The sequence below is a fragment of the Phocoena sinus genome, chromosome 2 (assembly GCF_008692025.1).
Source record: "Phocoena sinus isolate mPhoSin1 chromosome 2, mPhoSin1.pri, whole genome shotgun sequence".
Lineage (NCBI taxonomy): Eukaryota > Metazoa > Chordata > Mammalia > Artiodactyla > Phocoenidae > Phocoena > Phocoena sinus.
Genome location: NC_045764.1, coordinates 58,019,759 through 58,041,984, shown reverse-complemented (window position 1 = coordinate 58,041,984; position 22,226 = coordinate 58,019,759). Strand labels below are relative to the sequence as shown.

At 58.6% G+C, this 22,226-nt stretch overlaps 2 protein-coding genes across 6 annotated transcripts in view; one reads left to right on the top strand and one right to left on the bottom strand.

Annotated features, from left to right (window-relative positions):
• Window positions 1–11,026, top strand: part of TBC1D2B (TBC1 domain family member 2B) — an 88,012-nt gene extending 76,986 nt beyond the window's left edge. For 2 of the 3 annotated variants that reach the window (XM_032624323.1, XM_032624326.1), the window contains exons 11-13: window positions 1,643–1,828; window positions 3,511–3,632; window positions 7,702–11,026. In XM_032624323.1, coding sequence (XP_032480214.1) covers window positions 1,643–1,828; window positions 3,511–3,632; window positions 7,702–7,897 — 504 coding nt within the window. In that variant the 3' untranslated portion in view covers window positions 7,898–11,026. Of the gene's footprint in view, window positions 1–1,642; window positions 1,829–3,510; window positions 3,633–4,583; window positions 5,064–7,701 lie in introns of those variants that run through there. The other variant, XM_032624324.1, reaches the window with a different exon arrangement.
• A 2,340-nt stretch (window positions 11,027–13,366) lies between these two features.
• The window catches only part of ADAMTS7 (ADAM metallopeptidase with thrombospondin type 1 motif 7), a 57,721-nt gene continuing 48,861 nt past the window's right edge, over window positions 13,367–22,226 (bottom strand). For 2 of the 3 annotated variants that reach the window (XM_032624320.1, XM_032624322.1), the window contains 8 exons: window positions 21,645–21,771; window positions 21,006–21,219; window positions 19,301–20,680; window positions 18,168–18,320; window positions 17,527–17,769; window positions 17,299–17,445; window positions 16,129–16,291; window positions 13,367–13,792 (listed from right to left, as the gene is read on the bottom strand). In XM_032624320.1, the coding sequence (XP_032480211.1) occupies window positions 13,629–13,792; window positions 16,129–16,291; window positions 17,299–17,445; window positions 17,527–17,769; window positions 18,168–18,320; window positions 19,301–20,680; window positions 21,006–21,219; window positions 21,645–21,771 (2,591 nt within the window). In that variant the 3' untranslated portion in view covers window positions 13,367–13,628. The remainder of the gene's footprint in view (window positions 13,793–16,128; window positions 16,292–17,298; window positions 17,446–17,526; window positions 17,770–18,167; window positions 18,321–19,300; window positions 20,681–21,005; window positions 21,220–21,644; window positions 21,772–22,226) is intronic. The other variant, XM_032624321.1, reaches the window with a different exon arrangement.

Sequence of the window (22,226 nt, the reverse complement as noted above, 5' to 3'; positions counted from 1 at the left end):
CTCACTCCACCCAGGCCCTGGAGCCTCAGCCTCGGGTCTCTGGTGGGCTGCAGTTATCCTGCTGCAGATGCCCCTCGGGCACCAGCATGTCCCAGTCTCCCCCAGCCCAGCCCTCATTCCTATGATCCGGCCTCAGGGAACCACACTCTGCCCTCTCCATGCCCCTGTGGGAAGCCTGTGTATTCTGAGCACCCCTCTTCCTGACCTCTGACAGCAGAGGGGTCCGTAGGTTCATACAGACTTTACCTCTACACAGTTCTGATCCAGGTGCCCCTCTCCTCCCACCACCTTTCCTTGGTTCAGATTTTCATCACCTCTGCCCCAGGTGTGGTGGGGCCTCCATGGGGCCTTGCTTCCCCCTCAGCTTGGCCCCCTGTTTCAGGTGGAGAGATGGATCTAAAGTACAAATCCAACCACATCACTCTTCTGCTTAAAGCCTCTTAACGCTTCTCCTTCATTGCCTGCTGCGTTTTTCAAACACGAGTAATCGGGATTGGCGCTAGCTTTTTTTGTTTTTTTCATCAAATTAAGTTGAATAGAGTAGAACTGTCCTACTTTGTGAGGTTAAGTGTTGTTTGTGAGTTTGTTTCTCTTCTGTGCACACAGACTAGGTGATGGCTGATGTATATTTTCTTGTGGGTCACAGACAAAGGCTGGAAAAGCCCCTGGCCTGTAGGTGAGGTCTGCCCCTCAGGGACCTGGTGCTTCTGCCGGGCTGAGCTGCGTCCTTCTCACCCCTTCTGCCCAGAATCCTGTGCTCCCACCGCAGGGCTGTTCTCCTCCAGGCTTGGCTGGGACCCGTCCGGGGCTCTGTAATGCTCTGTAAACACATCTTTAACCAAGCCCTGGTGGCCACAGCTATCGTAACAGTCCATACATCTGGCTTCCCCACTCGTCTTTTAGCTCCTAGAGGTCAGGGCTGAACCTGGTTCAACTCTCTGCCCAGCACTGGCCCCTGCTTGACACAGAGCATGGAGGGGTAACAGCCACCTATTTTGATATGTGTCTACCTAAGTCTCATGTAATCTTCACAGTAGCCCTGGGAGAGACAGATCATTAACTGTTTTCCAGGTGAGGCACAGAGCTGTCCAGAACATAATCTGCCCAAGGCCACCCGGCTAGAAAGTGGTAGAGCTGAGAACCAAACTCAGGTCCAGCTGACTCTGGAGTCCTTGCTCCCTCACTGCCCCACACAGCCCAGTAAATATTTGCTGAATGGATGTGGTGATATCACACTTCCTCTTTGGCCCGGGACTCGGGTATATGGCCCTTTGCAGCAGCACCCTCTGTATTTCCACGTGGATTAGCAAGACCGACTACGCCACCGGCTCTGCAGCAGCCCATTTTCATGGGGCATTTTGAGTACAGGAGTGGCTTTCAGGCCACAGAACCCACCCCCATACCCTGTGGAAAGGATGACAGGGGGCACTTGGTGAGCACCTGCAGTGTGCAAGGCCAGCTGCTTCTCGGGCTCACCCCAGCGTGGGTGCGGAGCAGTCCGCTCTGGGGTGAGCCCGCCACGCACTTGGAACAGCTACCCTGCTGTGTGTGGCGATGGGCCTGCAGCCCCTCCGGGGCCCCGGGTGGCCTGCTCGGTGCAGTGGCAGCCCCCATACGCTTCTCCCCTTTGCTCCCTCTCCAGGTGGACCAGCGGGTGTTCAGAGACCTCATGAGCGAGAAGCTGCCTCGACTGCATGCCCACTTTGAACAGTACAAAGTGGACTACACCCTCATCACGTTCAACTGGTTTCTGGTGGTGTTTGTGGATAGCGTCGTTAGTGACATCCTCTTTAAAATATGGGACTCTTTCCTTTACGAGGGACCAAAGGTGGGTCTGCTTGCTGCATGCCTCCATGGGCAGTGGCACTGGCAGCAGAGTGGCCGGCTTAGCTGGGAGGCACGAAGGGTGCCGAGGGGCAGAGTGATCCCAGCACCAGGTGCTGCTGGAGGTTGGTCTGGGGTCGCAGGAAACTGCAGTCATTTGCTCGTTTATCAGAAACATTGAGTCTCTGCCAAACCCTGTGCCAGGCATGGGGGCTTTGATGGTTTGCAGTCTGAGCCTCAGCTTCTGTCAAATAGATGGCGGTATTATCCCCACTGTATGGATGAGGACGTAGAGGCCCAGAGCAAACAGAGGATCAGGGGCAGACTCGGGGGGCCAACTTCAGGGCCCTACTGCCCACAAGCCTCCCACCCAATCTGTTTTATGTTTTAAAAAAATCAGTTCGTGAGTAACACATGATAAACTCAAATCATATAACTAAGGGCGTGCAGTAGAAAAGAGATACCCCGTCTCCCAGCCGTTCTTCTCAATGTACTGTATCTTTTTTTCAAGGTATTTTATGTATATCTAAAATATGTTTTTTAAATTTATTATTTATTGGTGATAGTTTCATATCAGGGCATATAGATCTGGCTCTTTTTTTTTTTTTTTTTTTAAACTCTGCGTAGTATCTCCTTCTACAGATGAACCAGAAATTTACGTAACAGTCCCCTGATGATGGACACTTACGCTGTTTGCAGTCTTTTGCCACGTCAGACTCTGCAGCTGTGACTCTTTATAATTGTCTTTCTGTAGGTTCAAGTGCATTCTTAGGTTTAGTCCTAGAAGTGGGAGTGCTATAGGTCCAGGGTAAATCCAGAACCAAAGGACCCTGTAGTTCTCATCGAGAATGCCAAACTGCCCTGCGGAAGGGCCTTAACCAATTTCTACTCCCACCGGCAAAGTTTGAGTGTGTATATTACCTCACACTCTGTCCAGTACAGTACATTATCAACTTTTTAATCTACTCTGTCATTATTGAAAAGAATTCTCAACCAGGGCTTAAACAGTGTTCCCTATTGGGCCACAGGTAGGGATGTTAAGAGATAATCTATTTAATCTCTGTAAACATTGTTTTCTAAATAAGAAAAAGTTCAGGTTGGTGCAAGCCAGCCCGTGCCCTTACATGTGGGCGAAGCAGTTTGTTCCAAAGCTGCTTGAACTTGTAGGACCACCAGGAGTCCATGCCCTCTGGCCTCAACGCAGCAACCCAGAAACAAATCAGTAGAAAAAAAAAGAAAAAAAAATTATTTTCTTTCACCATACTCAGAAGTCAGAAATTCAGACCCTAGTTTCAGTAGGTGAGATAAAAACTGCCTCTGGAGGTGGAGCTTTCTAAGAGTTTCAGAATCAGAGGACCCTGGTTTTGATTTAATTTAAAAATTATTTCTAGTTCTATATAGCCTGTTGACTAGAAATGTGAGCTAAATGTGGAAGGATTCCACAAAGATTCTACTCCTTAAGGAAATTTTTGGTTTGGGCTGAAGTGTTGCTGAAAACCACCAAAGAGTTGAAACCTTTTTTCTATTAAGAAAGGCACTGGTGGAAATTGCACCTCAGGTCAAGTGTCTGCCCCAGGGCAGGCCGTGCAGGCTGCTCCCAGGGCCCAGGGAGGCCTTCCATCCCTGGAGCCGGTGCCTGGAGCCACGGTGCTTCTCTAGTCATAGATTTCCCTGTCCTTTCCACAGGTTATCTTCCGCTTTGCCCTGGCACTTTTTAAATACAAGGAAGAGGAGATCCTGAAATTGCAAGATTCGATGTCCATATTCAAGTATCTCCGTTACTTCACTCGCACTATCCTTGACGCTAGGTGAGTCCTTGGGGGAATCCCCAGACGCCCAGGAGGACAGGGATCCTGACCTCTGCTTCCTTGAGAACGGACTGTCCCGGCCGTCTCAAACCCAGAGCCTTCCCAGATGTGCAGTGGTGAGAGAGGGCGCTTCCTCCCAGGGAAAAGGGGGAAAGGAGCGGCCTCCAGAGACTAGGGAGGAACTAAGATGAAAGATGCTTTTATCCTTTATTCAACAAACACGAATCCCCGCAACCAAAGCACATTATTTGTCTAGTGAGCACCTGCTGAGTATCAACCACACGGCAAGCCCTCTGCCAGGCACTGAGGATGGTAGATGAGGAACAGGCCCTGTCCTTGAAGAACTTGTGGGGAAGTGTTACGGCCTGGTTTGCTCAGAGCTGCGGTGGAGGAAGCCCGGGGATGGGGCAAGTGCCAGAGGAAGGCCGGGTGACCTGGGCCAGGCAGGGGTGGTGGGGAGTGGGCAGCCCGGGCAGAGGGACTCAGGAGCCGTGTGCTCGCAGGGCTGTGGGCGCGCGGCGTGTTTGGGGGAACTGCTGCAGTGGCTCGGCCAGGGTGGGGCTGGCGCGGCAGGGATCGAGGCCGGGCGGGAGCAGAGCTGGGCTGTTAAGGCCCTTGTAGACTCTGCCCAGGACCTTGTGCTTCATCCTGAGTGTTGGGAAGTCCCTGCAGGGTTAGACACCAAAAGGGCACGTCAGGTTGGAGCAGGACTGACAGCAGGAGCCCAGGGGGTCCCGGCGAGAGAGGTGGTAGCCTGCAGCGAGGTGCCCCCAGAGACAGAAAAGAGGGGGCAGATTGAAGGGGGTGGAGAAGGAATTTGAACTTCCAAGTCCCCTGGCTTTCTGGCCTGGGAAGCTGAGCGTTCAGGAATCTCTTCACCCCCTCACTCCCCAGCCACACACTTTTTGCCTGTTCTGAGCCACCCTCGTCCATGTGTCCCCTGAACTACAGTTGGCAGCTGCTCTGGCCCTGATGACCAAGGCTGGGTTCTCCAGGGGAGTTCTGTGGACCTGCTGCTGATTGGGCAAGTGAGGGCGCACGTCCCTGCGAACCACGGAGGCAGCGCTAACGTTCGCTGTGCCGAGGTGCTGGGAGCTGCCCGTACTGCACGGGAATGGATCCCTGCAGCAGACTTGTGGCCTCTTGAAAACCACAGGAGTCCTTTGACTGAGAAACATTTGGAGCTTATTAATGTTTTTCAAACTCTGTTGACTGCCACCCATAATAAGAACATTTTATCTCACAACCTAGGACACACGTACTGGAGTGTATGTAACTGAAACAAAAGAATTTGTTGAAATATTTCCAGCGCTTGCCAAAGATCTGTGCTGTACCCTCTGATATATTTTCTAAATACACTATTGCATATTTAAAATGCTCGTCATGACTCACTCAATTGATTCCTTGATCCACTGATGGGTGACAACCTACTTGACAAACACCAGTTCCCCCCCCCCCCCCCCCCCCCGCCCATGATATGCTCACCTGACGGGGAGGGAGGGCTTCTCTCCTTGGCTGAGGTAGGGAGAGGTGGTTGGGCAGCGTCCAGGCCTCTGGTCAGCCAGGAGGGGCTGAGGGCTCCGGGGCTGCCAGAGTTTTGTGGCAGGAGAGCGTGTGGGGCCGGAGAGGGGGGAAGGAGGACCATTCCCCTGTGGTTCTCTTGAGTGAGGCCAAGGGACCAGGGAGGTGGACGCTGGGAGAAGGTGCTGGCTGAGGCCACACCTGGCTTCCTTGGATATCACCACTATCGTTAGGATCTTTTACTTGGGAAGTAGATTTTTAAGATGTTTTCAAGCTTATTGCTATATCAACAATAATAGGATATCCAAGAATAATGTTTGCCTGTGAAAGATTGATGCCGAGTCCTGGGGTGAACCTTGAGAGCGTTTGTTAATCTCACATCGGGTCAAGATGACCAGAGTGGCGTTCAGTGAACTTCACTCCAACAGCTAATGCGTGTGGAGGGCATCCCGCTCAGCCCCTAACAGTTTTGTGTGGGTCGTCAGTGCTGCCGGGTGGCAGAGACGCAAGGGGTGGTGGGCCTGGCCTGGATACGGGCCGTCCTGCGCACTCCTGCAGCGCCACCTGGCGAGTGGCTTTCGTGCAGTTTCCTGTCAGTTTGCCGCAGGAAGTCTGCGTCCACTGGACCCAGAGTTCCCTGTGCGGCGGGATCACCTGTGGGTGTTGTTAGGACTGCAGATGCCCTGGCCCCACCTCTAGACTGGGGCCCCAGTATTTTAATAAGCTCCCCAGACTAGCGGTTCCAAGGAGTGTCGACCTGCAGTGCCCTGATTGGTTCTGCGAGGAGGAGGCAGGCGACTGAGTGAGATGTGGTCAGGAGTCCGGTGCAACAAGATTAGACCCGTCTCTGAATCAGGACCTTCCGGGGCCTCGCACGCGCCAGGCGTTGTCCTCTGGACGTAGCTGACACGGGGCACTTTCACATCTCTCGACCGCACCTGCCAGGCCCGAGGCAGAGCGGTGTGCGGTCCCCCGTGCTGCCCCAGCCTGCACTGATGGTGGCTGCCTGACGGAGGCAGCGGACAGTATCAATCCAATGCAGTGCTTTCTGTAGCAAGGAAGGGCCTGGACACTTGGATTTCAGGTGTGTGGAGCCTGTGACTCATAGCTGTTGGAGAAAAGGGGCTGGTCACGCAGGCCTGGTTCCCAGTCCCCAGCCAGCATTTTGTTTCACAGAGACCCACACTGAGTAGGCCTTTCCTGCTCACGAGTTCTAGAACATGCTCTGGGGAGCTCGGCTCCTAAAGCCAGCCTTTCTGACCCTTTACCTCCTTGCAGGAGCATCCTCTGGCTTGGAGTGAAGCATGTCTAAGGTGTGAGTGTTTAAAAATATAAGAGGGAGGGACTTCCCTGGTGGTCCAGTGGCTAAGACTCCGTGTTCCCAGTGCAGGGGGCCCGGGTTCGATCCCCGGTCAGGGAACTAGATCCCGCATGCCACGGTTAAGACCCGGTGCAGCCAAATAAACAAAATAAATAAATAAAATTTGAAAATGTATGTAAGAGGGAGGGATGCTAAGGGCATGTACACGTCACAGTAAAGCACCCCACGTGATGGGGCAGCGGCAGGAGCGAACGGTTTGTTTTCTGACAGGCGGGGAGGAAGTCCAGTGACACTGCTGTTTCATCACAGCCTCTCCCGGGTCTGCAAGAGCACCAGGCCTTAGATCCCTGCTGCTGGGGCCGGCAGAAGGGAGGCGGGGGCTTAGTGTGCGAGGAACCGGCTTCTGTGACAACACCAGATGGCTGTGGCTGCCGTGATTAGTGCTGGAAGCCCTTAGCCAGGCCTTGGGCACCTGCTAGTCCTGTTTTTATTAAACCGCTGGCCAGTGGTTAGGGGCAAGGTGCCGTGATTTTAAAGTATTTACTGTAGACGGGTGCCTTGACCTGGGGATAGTACGAAACCCACAAACTGCACGTCTCTCCGTGGACTGCGTCTTGACACCTGTCACACCACGAAACCCACAAACTGCACGTCTCTCCGTGGACTGCGTCTTGACACCTGTCACACCACTGAGTCTGACAGTTACCCCAGGTTTGCTCGGGCATCCGTGCATCCATTCACGCCGCGTCAGTCCGTCCAGTGACAGAGCCTTTCTGAGCGCACCCTGCGCCAGGCCTCGTGCTGGTTCCGAGGACTCAGAGGCACGTGGCCCCCACCATCGCTGAGCAAGTGCCAGACCCCGTCCTTGTGCTCCCGGGCGGCAACTTGAGTAACCCTGTGCCCAGGAGGCAGCACCGCTGTTATCTGAACGTACAGATGAGGAATTGGGGGCTGGAAAGGGGGCTCACTTTCCCTGTTCTGCATCCCATGGGGAGCGTGTGGTGGAGCTGGCGTCTGGATCCAGGCCGGCGTTCGGGGGCTGCCCCTGCAGCCTCTGCATGAGCGCTGGCCTCCGAGTGACATATCTACATCAGGCCCTCAACATGGTGTCCGGGCTCCGCCTCCCCACACCCCCAGGCCGGATCCAGGCTGGGCTGAAATAAGTGCTGTGTGTGAGCTCTCGCCTGAGCCCCCCTGATGCTCTGTCTCTGTGCTGTGTCCTGCCAGGAAGCTGATCGGTATCTCCTTTGGGGACCTGAACCCATTCCCCCTGCGCCAGATCCGGAACCGGCGCACCTACCACTTGGAGAAGGTCCGGCTGGAGCTGACGGAGCTGGAGGCCATCCGGGAGGACTTCCTGCGTGACCGGGACACCAGCCCTGACAAGGGCGAGCTGGTCAGCGACGAGGAGGAGGACTCCTGAGTGCCACCCACTCCCAGCCCGTGACGCCGCTCTTCCTGCCTTCACAACCAAAGTGTGCCAAAAGGATGAACTGCAGAGATGTTTCTGCTCGTTTCAAAGCCAGAATGTAACATCCGTGGTCTCTGGAAGTCTGCTGGGCAGATGTCCAAAGCCACACTGCACTTTCTCATTTCCACTCGGGGTGGGGGTCTAATCTGTTTACAGCCATCTTCATGCCATGGCACGTGGCTACTCGTATCCCATCATGCTTTCCGCCTGATCAGTGCATCGCTAGGCTTAGAGCTGGCAATTTTCAAGAGCCTATTTACAGCATCTGTCAGCTTTGTTGGTGACTCTGTGCTTAGAAAACCTTACGTGGGCCATCTCCCCTTGTGGTACCTCCTGTACATCGTGGGCCGTCGTGGGCAACGTTTTCAACAGTTGCTGTGGAGGGTGCCCACTGCACTTCACACACTCCTGGGCCAGAGTCTGACTGCTTTGGGTGGCATAAGGTTGGTGTGAATAAAGGAACTTCCTTAGGAAAGGAAGCACATCCCTTTTTCAGAAACGGCCTACAGAAAGCCCACAGACCTTCTGCTGGTGGCTTCAGGGTGCTGGCCGTGCCCCATCTCTGGGATAGCTTTTGCCCTTCCACGCACAGCCTTTCAAATAGTAACTCCCAGCCTGCTGGGGGAGGGCCTGGCTCTCCAGACACCACACGCTCACTGTCCGCATGGCTCCACGAGGCTCTGTGCAAACCTCTTCTTTCCATCTGCGAGTTGACCCTTGGTTCATTCTACCCGTGTGGATGGGATTCCAGGGAAACTGTGGATCATCCTCCTACACGGCAGGCCCACCCTTGGTTGGGGGGGATGGAGGGAGCTTTTCCGGGGGTGCCTTGCAGGGCGACGGTGCAGCGGCAGAGTGAATGCTGTTGGGCAGCTGGGAACTGTGGCTTCCTCGGGAACAGCCAGTGTGTCTGGCTGGGACGGCAGGAGGCCGGCTGCCAGGGCCTGGGCTGGGAAGCCTTCACTTGAGGTCAAAGCTTTGGCGAGCCCTCCCAGACGCGTCCCCTCCCCACTGCCACTTGGGGGCATCCTTGTTCTCGGCAGCTGGCCTCCCCTGTGGGGTCACCATTGCTCCCAGTATGTGAGGCTGCCTAGGTAATTCTGGGACTTAGAGCACTACCGTTCTGAAGGCCTGGAAAGAGGCTTTGCCGCAGGGAAGGTTATTTTTGCTTAATCACTCTGTGGACCATCCCTGATGTGTAGATATGAGACAATGTTTCCTGGACAGTATTACTCAAATAGGAAAGAAAATTTGACACGGATTGTTTTACACTACCTGGAAAAAATTGGAAATAATCCTTAGTTGATGCAAAACACAGACTATTGAAGCAGTGTAGTTTGAAGCAGCACTTTTTTCATAAGCATTTTTTTTTTTGCTGTCAACCTTCTAGCAGTATCATAGCTAGGATGGCATTTCAGCGTACTAGACCAAGCTCAACTTTTCTTTGGTCAAGCTGGTTAATTTGATTTCTCACTGTGTACAGGGAGCTGGCCTCTGTATGTTGCCAAAAGCCTTCGTCTGTTTTCAGGTGTCAAGAACATACTTTATCACGGTCTTGGTCTTTGGGAGCAGCTGTTTGAGGCCTGCCGTTTTCAGGAAGTTGCCTTGTGAGTTGGGCTGCGGCCTCGCCACTCTGCACAGACCCCCGCAGGGCCACTGGGGCTGCTGGAGACCGCCTCCCGGCCCCCACCTCCCACACCTGCTGTCAGCCTAGCGGCCAGCAGCCCAGGAGGTGCAGTAGGAATGGGGTTGGGGCCCCACAGGTCAGCTCCAGCTTCCTTGAGACTTCAGTTTCCAAGCTGATTTCCCCCTGGAACTGCTGTGTCCTGTGGGCTAAAATGCTGCCTTTAGGAATATGCTTGTTTTGTCTGTTCTGCCTTGAAAAGACTCATCTTAAAAGCACCTGAATTGGGCCCGGGGACCAGCTGTGTGTGGCCGGTGTCAGCCGTGCCCTGAGCGGTGGTGGCGTGTTAGTATTTCCAGGCTCTCAGCATCAGTGGTCAGGCAGTGGGCATGGGAGAGCAGAGAGAGAGATCGTGGGGGAAGTGGACCAGGAACCCTTGCTAGGAGGTTCTCCTCTCTGGAATAAAGCGCTAGGTGTCTAGAGGGGTGGGAGAGGGAATGCTTGGCCCGATTCCAGACTGGGGACGGGATGGAGCTGATTCCTTCCTCCAGAACTGTAGTGTTTGGTCCCACTATTTTGAGCCAACGCTTCCCCTCTCCTTGTGCTGTTGAGGAAAGAGCTGCTCTGTACCCTCCAGTGCCTCCCCTGCTGGTCCCACGGGGAGGGCCCTTCTGACAGGTGCTAGCCTAGGGTGGGGCGGCCTCCAGCCTGCTTCCCGGGCACACACACCATGGCCAAGGGGAGCCGTGCTCATCACACCAGGTGGGAACTGCCAGCTTTCACGTTGGTGAGTTGTTTTGTGTGGGTTGAACATTTGTTAATACTTTTGTATATTTTCACTACAGTTTATATTTTTATAGACTATTTTTTATCAAGGTTTTCTAGATTATGTACATCTATTTTATATAACAAGTTCTTCTGCGTGCACGACTCCTCTGTGCGTATTTATGTAAACCTGGAGCCTCCGGAATCGCTCTGCACCTCTGTGCCATCTCTGACCTCTAGCCTTGACCATCACTGACTTCTCCTTATGTATGCATGGGCCCACTTCTTACCCCAGGTAGCCTCGGGGCTACTTGCAGTCATGCCGACAGCTATCCGACAGCAGCCAAGACTGCTGAGTGCTGGGAACAGTTCTGGTTTGTACATTCTATTGATATAGGACGTACTCTAGGCAAATAGCCAGTCCTTTTTTTTTTTTTAAACTAAATGTATTACTGCACAAATCCCTACTCCTCACTTTGCACGGTGTTGCCTTTCTGCCTGTGTTCTGGGCAGCTGGGCATGCCTGGGGCCATCCTTGCAGGCAGGAGGCTGGATGCCAGCAGTGGAGGACTCGGGGCATTGCCAAGTGACTCTTTCCTTTTATGTCACAGCAGCTTCTGTACTTATCTTCAAGTTAAATTTTGGAATTGTCATACTAAAAGGCAAAATAAACAACTAATTTGTATAACCTTCTGGTTTGAAATGCAGTTACAGTCACTTGTGATGGGACTCAGCCCCAAGGGCTCGAAGGTGCCTCAGGGCTTATGGGGGGGCGGGGGGGGGGGCTCTTCACCCTCCAGCTGGGTGTTTCTGCATCCCTGTCTTTGGTTTGCTCTGGGCAGGTGGCACAGAATGCCTGGGAGGCCCTTGAAGCCATGGCCAAGCTGCAGGTGAGGGCTGGAGGCACTGGGTTTGGCCGAGAGCCAAGAGCTGGAGTTCCCTGTGTCCGGAGCAACCCCCAGCCACAGGGTGGCAAGCACCCCTCCTTCCACCAGCTGTGACGTGCCCTGCCTGAGTCATGGGTTGTTTGCCTCCTGCCTAGGCTGACAGCTCAGTCCCAGCTGCCACCTGGGACACCACTCCCCGCACCCCCCCATCATCGGAAAAACACGAGAATGATTAAGACCAAATGTCTTTCTACAGTGTGATGGTGGCGGGGGAGAGGGGGGAGCTCCAGTGAGGATTCCCAGACAGAGCAGGCTGTTGAGTCTGTATCCTCCTGGGACACGGATTCAGTGAGGCTGGGGGTTCCTGAGGTCACAGCACACAGCAGTGGCACAGCTGTGACTGGGACCTGAGTGCTAGCCCCCGCTCAGTGTGTGGGTCAGGGGCCCACAAGTAGAGGCCCTGCTCCCTGTCCCTTGTAAGGAAGGGGTTGCTCTTGTGACAGTGCAAATCCCTAGGAAGACATTACTCACACCATGGGTCTCCAGGGCCGCCTCTGGCCAGCCGGGCTGCTGCAGACAGACAGGAAGCAAGCCTGACACCCCTCCACTCTCAGACAGCGCGGTGACGCTTGAACTCACGCAAGCCCCAGACTGCTCTCTGTGCAAAGCTACCGTGGGGCCTGCTCGGGCCATCTTCCTACCTGGTCAGAGGGGTCAGCTGCTAGAGGTGGCCCAGAGCTCAGAGCAGGAGATGATGGGAGCTTGAGGCCTGTGTAGTCAGGGCCTATGCCCTGTGCCACTCACCTCCCTCTCAGAGCCTTGGGCTTCTCATCTGAAAATGGGGTACTCACTCCAGCTCCATGGAGTGTGTTGGTGATTAAATAGGGTGTGATGTGTGATCAGAGAACGGGAAATGGGAGAGCTGGGCACTCCAGCACCCTTCTGACCCTTGGAGGGGCCAGCCCTGGGACAGACACTTGCCGATTGCTTCAGCCTCTGATCCCGTTTCTTGGTCTCAGTCCCCAAGGAGTGATTTTCATTCCCCCTCCGCCCGCAACACACACACCCAAGCTGTGAGTAGCCACCACACGCAGAGCTCCAGAACCACCATTCACATCACAGTCTGTGAACGGCAGACACCGTAGAATGGAATGAGTGGTGGTCCCCCATTTGGAGAAAGGGGATAAACCCCTTCCAGGAGTAGGACTTGTGAGCAGATTGTAAAACGGTCCGGTCCAAGGCTCATAAGGAGAGGTGAGGGCTGGTGCCTGCAACAGGTCACTTCCTGGAGACAGTGTCTAGCCTTCTCCGGCCTCCTCACCCCTCACCAGGGCCCGGGACACCTTCAAAGCACCTTATGCGCATCTGCTCCCTGGTGTGTTCACCACAGTCCGACTCCATGGAACTGAGTGTGGCAGGCAGGGAAGGGCTGGCGTGGCAGGTGCTGGGGAGCCGGACCACATGTCAATGTAGCAAGAGCCCAGCGCCTGGGATTGTCAGTGAGGAAGAAGCCACCATACGTCCTGGCCTCAACCGGCCCAGCCCCACCGCTGAGTACAGAGAAGATGAAAGAAAGGGACAAGTGGGGGCTGAGAAGGGTGTGTCTGGCCAGACTGCCCCTCCCTCCACCCCTCTGGTGCAGATAAAGAGTTAAGAGTTAACAGATGAAGCAGAGGGGGCCGGGGATGTGTCCATGGGGTTCACTCCAGGGGGCAGTCCCTGCTGGTGACCAGATGGGCCTTGCTCCTCTAAGGGCGTGTGGCTCAATCCCTGAGAAACACAAGTCTCTGGTGAAGACCACAGAGTGGGGACATGGGGGAAAGGGCTGGGGGGCCTGGGCAGGGGGCATGAAGTGGAGGTGTGGAAGGATTGTGAGTAGGGACCGGCACCCCCGGGCCTCTGCCAGGCTGCGCCTGGTGCCCAGAAAACGCTCCTGCCGCCTGTTACCCGGCCGTCTGAAGCCCTGCACACACCGCCTCTAGGAAGCCCTCCTCCGCTCTGCTCCCTCAGGCCTTCCTGCCCACATGGGCTCTGCTCCCTTCTCCCCTGTGGGCCTCCCAGAGGAGCAGATGGAAAGATGCTGTCGGCCGCAGCAGAGGTGTAGTTTCTGACTTGAAATTCCCCCAATCCAAGAGGAAGCCAAGCTGTACTTCGGAACGGCAGATGCCTGTTTATGTATAACAATAATAATAATAAATGTTAGGCAAACTGTTAGAATAAAAAAATACCTTTTCTGAGAGGGAAGGGTCCCCAGCCTGCCACTGTCGGGGGGCCGGGTTAGCACCATTAGGGCGCGAGGGGCGGGGCTCCACCGCAGCCCGTGCTGGGCACTGAGGTCCTGCTGGGCGCTGAGGTCCGTGCATCGGTCTGGCTGTGCATCCTGGCCGCGGGGGGGCCGGGGTGTGGGTCAGCGGCGGGCGACCCGCTGACGGCCGCGGGAGGGGGCACCACGCCCAGGTGGGGGACAGGAGCGGCAGCACTGGGTGCGGACGGTGGGCAGCTGGCAGCGGCCCAGCAGGCGCAGCGTCTCGCAGAAACCGAAGGACAGGCGATCGCGCTCACAGCCTAGGGCTGGAGGGGGGGCGGTCAGGACCAGCAGGCGGGCACCGGAACCGCCCCCCTCCTCCCACCTGCACCCAGGGTGGAGGGGCTTCCCTGAGATTTTAGCTGGGCCGTCTCCCTGCCCCCCAACAGCCTTAAGGAGACCTGCAGCCACCCCCAGAGCATCGGCCTCCTGTTTCTGGAGGGGCTCCCCTAGGCCTGAGTTACAGATCTCCAGCTGTTGTCCTGTCCCGCCTGCCCTTGGCCTAGGCCCCCACCTCCAGGACTGGAGAACTGGCCCCGCTGGGCTCAGGTTTCCAGAGGAAAGGCCCCGAGACCCCAGTCCTGACCGCCTCAGGTGCTCACGAGAAGCCAGAGAGCCTGCCACCCCTCTCGGTCCCTGACCCTGCGAGACCTGACAAGACCTGGCACACAACGGAAGTCCCAGGTGCCTCCTGCCAGCCTACAGTGGCCTCTGCCCCACACCCCCTGCCCAAATGCACCTGTCCTGCCAGACCTCCCTGCCCCCTGCAGCCATGGGCTGTACTCAGCTTCAGCTTCCGGGTCACACACCAGAACAGTCCCATCACCCGGGCCAGGCACGGAGGCCCTGACAGAGCAGGTGTGGCCTGGGCCATCAGCCCGTCAGCAGAGCCCAGGCCTCTTGAGGAGGGCCAGAGAGAGGCTGCCTGCCCGGGGCTGAGGCCTGGCGGGCCCTCCTGCCCTGTGCTTATCAGAGCTATTTTGGGAAGTGGCTTGCTTCCAGCCTCCCGGCCTTGCTCCCGCTGCCTGTGACAGCCCCCAGCTGCCGCCTGGACCTCTCACTTCAGCAGACATCCCAGGGGAGGAGAAGCAGGAAGGCAACTGGCAGCCCTGTCCCTGGGACATGCCTGGGGCCCAGCAGAAGGCATGAGGCAGCGGGCAGCCTCCTCCACCCTGGCTCTCAGCAGCAGCTCTAACCTACGCATCTGCAGACCTGCGTCCTGTTCCCACTGTGTGACCTCGGGCAAGTTACTTAACTTCTCAAGGGGCCCCATTTCCCTCCGCTGCCAGTAACCCCACCTCCACAGGCAAACGGATGTGGCCGTGCTAATGTCAGCTGCCTCACCGTGATGACCAAGTTTCCAGGCTTTCCAAACGTCCTGCCACACAGCCCCACAGATCATCAAAACATCCTGGGGACTCCAGGGTCTCGGCATGCAAGTCACTTCCTTGGCTGGCCTCTACCCTTCAACTCGCTTGGGTGCCAGCAGCTACCTTGGGGCTGTGTGCAGGAGGCACGGAGGTGCTTGCTGGATGAATGCTGAGGACTGGGCGCTTGGGGTGGGTGGAATTTCTGCTGGGCCTTGAGGTAATGCGATTTGGGGCAGGAAGCCTATCCCTCCCAGTGGTGTGGCCAGCAAGGGATGGCAGTGGCTAGTCCGGGCTTGCCCAAGGGCTACCAAGGAGCCAGTCACTGGTACAGAATGCAGACTGCGGCAGGTCCCTGGAGGCCCTGGATGCCAGCTGAGGGCCAAGGACTCTGTCCTAGGGTGGCTCTGGCCTAGGGGCAGGAGTCAGACAGCTGATAGGCATAGGAGCTGCTGGATTCTCTTGACTGACAAAGGTAGCCCTAGGCATTCTTCCTGACCTCATGATGGGGGATGATAGTGTCCACGAGGGAGAGGAAGAAGCCAACCTTCCCTGAGCACTTCCTGGGCTCTTCACCCCAAGACCTCATTTATGAGGATGGGGGTTGTCTGCCCCTTTATGCGTAAGACAGGGAAGTGGAGCCCAAGACCATAGAGCCGGTGACGGGAGGCCAGGTGTGACTCCAGGGCCAGTTTCCTGTGCTCAGCACAGCTGGGGGTGGCTAGGGGTGGCTGGAAGTGGCTGGGCCGCAGGAAGGAAGCGTGTGTGTGCACGCGTGTGTGTGTGCGCGTGCGTGTATCTATGTCCGGAGCCACCTCTGCCACAAGCTCTGCCTCTAGGACCCAGCTGGCCAGGAAGCCACCAGCTGCTGGGAGCTAGCAGGACCCTAGGCGGGAGGCCCCTTCGTGCGGTTACACTGCTCTCTCTGGGCAGCCCTCCTCTGGCCAGGAGATGGACGGGCCAGAGCTGGGGATGGGGGCTCACCCAGGCCTGAGCGCCACACAGTTTCAGGAACATCCCTGGCCTCACTCTGGGAACGGGGGGTAACTGAGACCCCCGAGCTAAAGAAAGCTGCCTGCGGGGCTGGACTCCCCTTGGCTCTGACCCCAACACAGCCCCAGCCTCTGCGTGGCTCCCTGTCAGTCAGCCAGTGCCGTAGGGAGACGGTTCCATGACTCTCCATCTCCCCACCGTCCACCCTGCCCACCCCCCGCCCAGCCGGGTGGGGCACTCACGCGGAGGCTCAGTGAGCTCGCAGTCCTGGGTGCCGCACGGCCGCGAGCTCTCGGGCCAGGCCTCGTGGCCACACTGGTCGCTGTCTTCCTCAGGCAGCCCAGTCTGGGTGTTGACGCACTTGACCAGGCGCCGCTGGACGCCACCACCGCAGGGGGCTGAGCACTGTGGGGAGCGCGGGAGGGGTGAGCCCTGCAGGGGGGCATCCCGGGCGCGTCCCCAGGGCAGCTGCCGCCTTCTCCAGGAAGCCTAGCTCATGGTTCCCAGCCCCATCTCTCCAGCCTCCTCAGAGGGTCGGTCCTGTCCCCAGAGGCCACTAGGTGTTCGCTTGCAAGAACTGTATCTGCAGAGCGGAGGGGAAAGCTGCCAGCCCCTCACACGGGTGGGACATGCCTGAGAGGCCTGGGCCGTGGCTCCGGGGCTGGAGGACCTGCTGCAGCCCATGGGCAGTGCAAGGAAGGGAGAGAAAGTTTCTCAAACAGGGCCCACCATCCCAAGTCAGGCTTTGTTCTCATCAGTTGGGGTCTGATGTTTTTAAAAAGCCGTAAAAATAAATTTAATCTGTGCCAACATCGTGCCAGGCCCTGTGCTAACTGCCTCACTGTGTAAGAGGAGCATCTAATGCTCACGACCCCACTTTACAGATGAGAAGACAGAGGCCTGGCGAGGTAAAGCAACCTGCCCAGGGTCCCTCAGCAGCCAGTGGGACAAGGACTGAGATTCCCAAACAGGCCTGGCAGGAAGTGTGCTGCCCAGCTGAGGCCTCACTGGCCACTCCCGTACCCCCTCCGCCAGTCTGGTCTTTGCTTAGTCTCCTGAACATCCTGTGTCTGTCACTCCTGCCCCAGGACTTTGCATTTGCCGCTCCCGTATGCCTCTCCTTCACATCACAAACCCCTCCAGTCTCGCTCTGAAGTCCCCTCCCCAGAAGGCCTTCCCTGACATCACAGCGCACATCCCTTTTTCTTTTAAGTCTGTCTCCCTGGTGGGCTGTAAGCTACAGCAGGGTGGGGACCTCATCTGGCCACCGCTGTAGCTGCAGGGACCACAGAGAGCCTGGCATACAGGACACACTCAACAACTCCCTGCGTGAACAAAGGTCTGATGGATGCCTGCTGACATGAGTCCCCCCTCTGCATGTCCTCCCCGCACGAAACCCCGCGCTGGCTCACCTGGCCCCAGGGCCCCACCACCCACTGCGTACAGGGGTGGGTGTTGCAAGGCCGCGTGCTGTTGGGTCTCAGCGCCTCCTCACAGAGACCCGGCTCTGGGCACGTCACGAGACGCTGCTGCTCACCACCGCCGCAGGCCTCGGAACACTAGGAGGGCCGGGGAAGGGGTCTGGGCGCTGCTAGGCTCTGAGGACACCCCCGCTCCCATCCCAGACCCCCAGGCCTCACCTCCCTCCAGGAAGAGATGTACCAGCTGAGGCAGGGCTGGGTCCCGCAAGGCCGGCGGGCAGGCGGCTTGGCAGGCCCCGGCTGGCAGTGGAAGGGCCGCAGCGGCTGGAGGTCCCGTGTGTCCACACACTGCACGTCCCGCACGGAGGAACCCCCGCCACAGCTGCGGGAGCACTGGAGGCCGAGGGTCCCGCGTGTGGATACACCACCACCACGTGCACGCACACGAGGATGCGGTGAGGGCTGTGGCAGGGCGAGCGTTGGGCACTCTCACCCCCACCCGCGGCAAGTCCCTTAAGGGCCCCAGGGAGAAGCCATGGCTGACCAGCCTTGGAGGGCGGGTGGCGTGGCCAGGGGCTGCCCGGGAATGGGACAGATGGAGAAAGAGTGCAACAAAGGAGAAAGTGAAATCCCGAGGGTGACAGAAAGGAGAGAAAAGGATACAACCAGTGAGAGAAGGGGAGTGGGGCAGATTGAACCACACACAGATGGAATGATCCCAGAGGCTAGAAATTAGAGTACAAAGATGTGCAGCACAGAGCACCCCCGCCCCCGGTGGCCATGGCTGACCCCAAACACAGGCCACGGGCCGCAGAGCTCCACCCCGTGCCCCAACACTGCCCGCCTCCTCCCTCACGCACCTTACTCCAGCTGCCCACGTGCCAGGCAGCGCAGGGCCGCAGGTGGCAGCGGCGGGCGGGCTGGGGCCGGGCTGCGGGAGTGCAGTCCTCCTCTCGGCCGGAGCTGCAGCGCACGGGCCTCCAGACGGCACCCAGACCACAGGTGGTAGAGCACTGGGGGCAGGGACGCAGTGCCCATGAGGGCCGGGCAGATCCCTGCACCCTCCAGCCCCCCGGCCAGGGGACAGGGACCCGCCAGTGCCTCAGTTAACTCGTCTGCAAAATGGGCTCCTCCACCCACCTCCCAAGGAGACCATGAAGATGAAAAGTCAAATCCCCTGGCAACCAACTGTCCCTGCTACAGGAGACATGTGTGAGGTGGCCCGGCTGTGCTGACAAGGCTCACTGCTTCCCAGAATCACTTGGGAAGGAAGTCTGGGTTCCTCACTGGGCCTCAACCTGTCCCTCCCACACCAAAACTAGGGATCTGAACAGAAGCAGCTCACTTCCCCTATGGTAACAACCTGGGGACGTTGGGGTGGGGTAGGGGACACAGGACAGCTTCTTGCCATGCAGTTCAGACCCTCACAGGCCCGACAAAGCAGGTGGAGCCCTGAGGGGAGAACCGGGTGGCGAGGAACTGCACAGCACCTGGAGGACCCAGGCTGAGCCCCGCCGGGCCTGGGGACCATGGGAGGAGGCTTTCCCACTGACACAGCTGCCTGGGGTGAGCTCCCTATCCCTGGAAGCATGCAAGCCAGAGTATGAGAGGGCCGTTCACCCTGGCTGCCCCTCATTTGTGCCTGCCCTGCCCTCCCAGCGGCCCCCTGTGCTACTCAGGAATGAGCCTCTGGGGACCCTAGGGATACAGGCCCCCTTGCCCCACCCTACTGTTCAGAAGAGAAACTGAGGCCCAATGGGGCAGAGCAGCCCCAGGGGCACATGGAGGGCAGTATGACTGAGCTGGGGCAAAGTTCCTCCCACCTCACAGAGCCTCCACTCACCATGGGCTGTCAGTTCCCTAATCCCCACCCACCCAGGAGGCTGGACAGACAAGGCTTATATCCTGCTCTGCTCATTTTCAGAGGAAGTGACCAAGTTAGTGAGAGGTCCTGCTCAACCCTCCGGCCCACCCCAACCCCTGCACCACTTGCCTCACTCCAGTTCCCCACTTGCCAGCTGGCATTCCTGACGGGCAGCAGGTCTACGGGGGGCCCCTCCTCTGCTGGGCTGGGGTCCAGAGGCCCAGGGGCTCGGCTGCCGTTGGCCGGACTGTCCTGAGCTGGTAGGGACAGCAGCACAGGGCTTAGGAGCGTCTCAGGGCTGGGGGACTCAGGCTGGCCCAAGGGCCCCAGGCTCAGGGCAGTCACCCAAGGCACGTGCCCTAGGCTGGTCGGAGTCTTCAGAAGGAAGGTTCCTGGCATCGCCAGGGTCTGCAGGTCCTGTAGAGCCAGGCCTGGGGTGGGAAGGGTGGGAGTCCCGGGCTCCAGGGCACTGTCTGTACCCTGAGTGTCTGGCAGACTGGCGGTGGGAGGAGCGCCCCCAACGGTGGGCCACAGCTCACTGTCCACAGGCCCCGGGCCACCCTCCAGTGCTGGTTCCCAGGCCAAGGTGCCACTCGTCCACAGCTCTACTGTGTCGGGACTAGGAGAGGAGTGGGAGGTGATGATGGGGGACGAGGCGGGCAGCGTGGGGCTGGGTCTTTGGGGCGCTCTGCGGCCCAAGGCTTCCTCGCTGTCCTCGGAAACCTCATTGGTCCTCTCCCACCAGGGAGGCGGCGGCTGGCTGTGGCTGTCTCCCCCTCCCAGGCGCCTGTTCTGGCTCCCAGGGGCGGCAGGCGTCTCCACGCTGACTGAAGTCGGGGGCCAAGGCAAGCTGGGGAGCCCAAGGTCTGGGGCTCCCATGGGGGCATCTTCCTCAAATAAGAAATTGACCAAGGAGTTTCCAGGTCTCTGCTCCGAGGGTGGGGGTGGGGAACGGCCAGCCTGGCCGGGCCAAGGAGCAGGGGACCAATCTCCCAGTGCCCCCTCATCCTCAGGCCCAGAAGGCTCTGTGGTAGGCATGGGGGTGCCCACAGGAGGCTCAGCAGCACTGCTCAGGGGTGGGGGCATCCAATCCCCTGTGCCCGCCAGGTCTGCGTCAGGCTCCTCAAAGGGCCCGTAGGACAGGTTCTCGTGGAAGTTAATGAAATTGTAGTCGTAGTAGAAGTCGTCAACGAACACGGGCCCTGGCGGGCCCAGCTCAGGGTCCTCCTCCCCGATGGCATTGCCCATGCCAGCCGGCTTGGCTGATGAGGGGGGCGGAGGGCGTGGGGCTGGGCGGTGAGGAACGAAGTCGACCTCATTGAAGAGCTCGCGGCTGGAGGAGCCGCTGCCTGAGCCTTCGGGGCCCAGCATGTCCAGGGCCCTCGGGCAGGGCGGCAGAAGGCAGGTGGCCTCGCTTGCCGGCCGCTGGTCCTCAGCGCAGGGGACACCAGTGTCATTGGTGCAGAGGATTCTTCGGTGCTGACTGCCTGGGCCGCATGACACAGAGCACTAAAGGGAAGGCCAGGGTGAGGGGCTCAGGGCCAGGGGAAGCTGGGGCCTGGCAAGGTACCCTGCTCACTGCTCAGTGTCAGTGTACAGGGCCCCAGGCAGCCCTCTCTCGCCCTGACCAGCTCGAGACCATGACTTGTGGCCATGGCTGGCCAGGGCATCCCACCCCCTGCGGCTTTGGGGATGGGGCCGGACCTGGAATGCCCCAGGCCCCTCCCACCACGGTGCCCGGCAGTAAGGGCTCCCCAAAGGCTGTCTCTGCCTCCCTGTAGCCCAAGACCGATGGCAGAGCTGGGGGCGGGCCCCCTCCCATCGTGCTGCTCACCTCAGACCAGTTCCCCACAGCCCAGGTGGCCGGACAGGGCACATCGCGGTTGCAAGGGGTTTCGGCAGGGGGCCGGGGCAGGTGTCCACAGGCAGGTGGCTCCAGGGCGCTCTGCTCATCCAGACCCACGCTGTGGATGCAGAGCACGGCCCGGCGGGAGAGCCCCCCAGGCCCGCAGGAGCTGGAGCACAGCTGCCACTCACCTGCCCACCACCTGTGGGGGGCACGAGGGTAGCATCAGCGTGCAGCCACCTGGACTCCCGGGCACTCAGGGTTCAGGGAGGGTCGGGCCTAAGCCCAGGGGACGAGTTCCCAGAGCTCCAAGCCTGGGATGGCCCCCTGGCCCCCAAAGCCCAGTGACTGGGCACAGTCCCCTTTGCTCCTGCCACCTTCACCCCTGGGGGACCTGGGCAAGACTCAAGGCCCGTGTTCACATCCAGGGACCCAAGCACGAGCGATCAGGCATGTCCCTGGCTGATGCTGGCTATTGAGGGGGAACCCAGGCCCAGGCTGAGGTCGCGGGCAACCAGGGGCTGGGGCTTCAGGCTTGGGAAGGAAGGCTAAGAGCCCAGCTCCCTCTGCTCCTCCCAGGGGCGCCCTGATGAGGGACACTGGGAGTCAGGCGCCTGGTGGGCTCACCGGGCGGGGCAGGGCTCCTCGCTGCACTTCCTCTGACGGTCATCGGGCCGGCCCAGGGGCTCACAGTGCCTCTCGTCCACGGGCCCCGCCTGCCGCTCCATGCAGCGCACGCTCTGCCTCTGCATCCCTGGGAGGCCATGGGGGCTCAGCCTGGGCCTGGCGCTCAGGGCGCCCCCTGCCTGAGCCACGCTGCACCCAGAGACACAGCTCTACCCCACTCTGCTCAGATCCCTTCCAGAACAGGCCCCACTGCCCCCTCCTCACTGTCCTCCTGGCCGTCACCCCCACCCCTAGGGAGGAAGCAGGTGTGCAGGCTCAGTGGGCAGGGGCTCTGGCCCCACAGCTTCCTAGCTGGGAGGCCTGGACAGCTCACTTGGCCCCTCTGAACCTCACTGTCTTCATCTGTTAGTGGGAGTAATGATAACACCTGCCTTGAAGGCCAGGTGTGAGGATAACGTGCTCACGGACGTGCAGGCTCAGCCCATGCCTGGCGCATGGTAAGAGCGCAACCAGTGCCAAATCCAACCACGGCCTAGCGCCACCTCTAGTGTCTACACTCCTCCCAACAGGATCAGGGCCCAG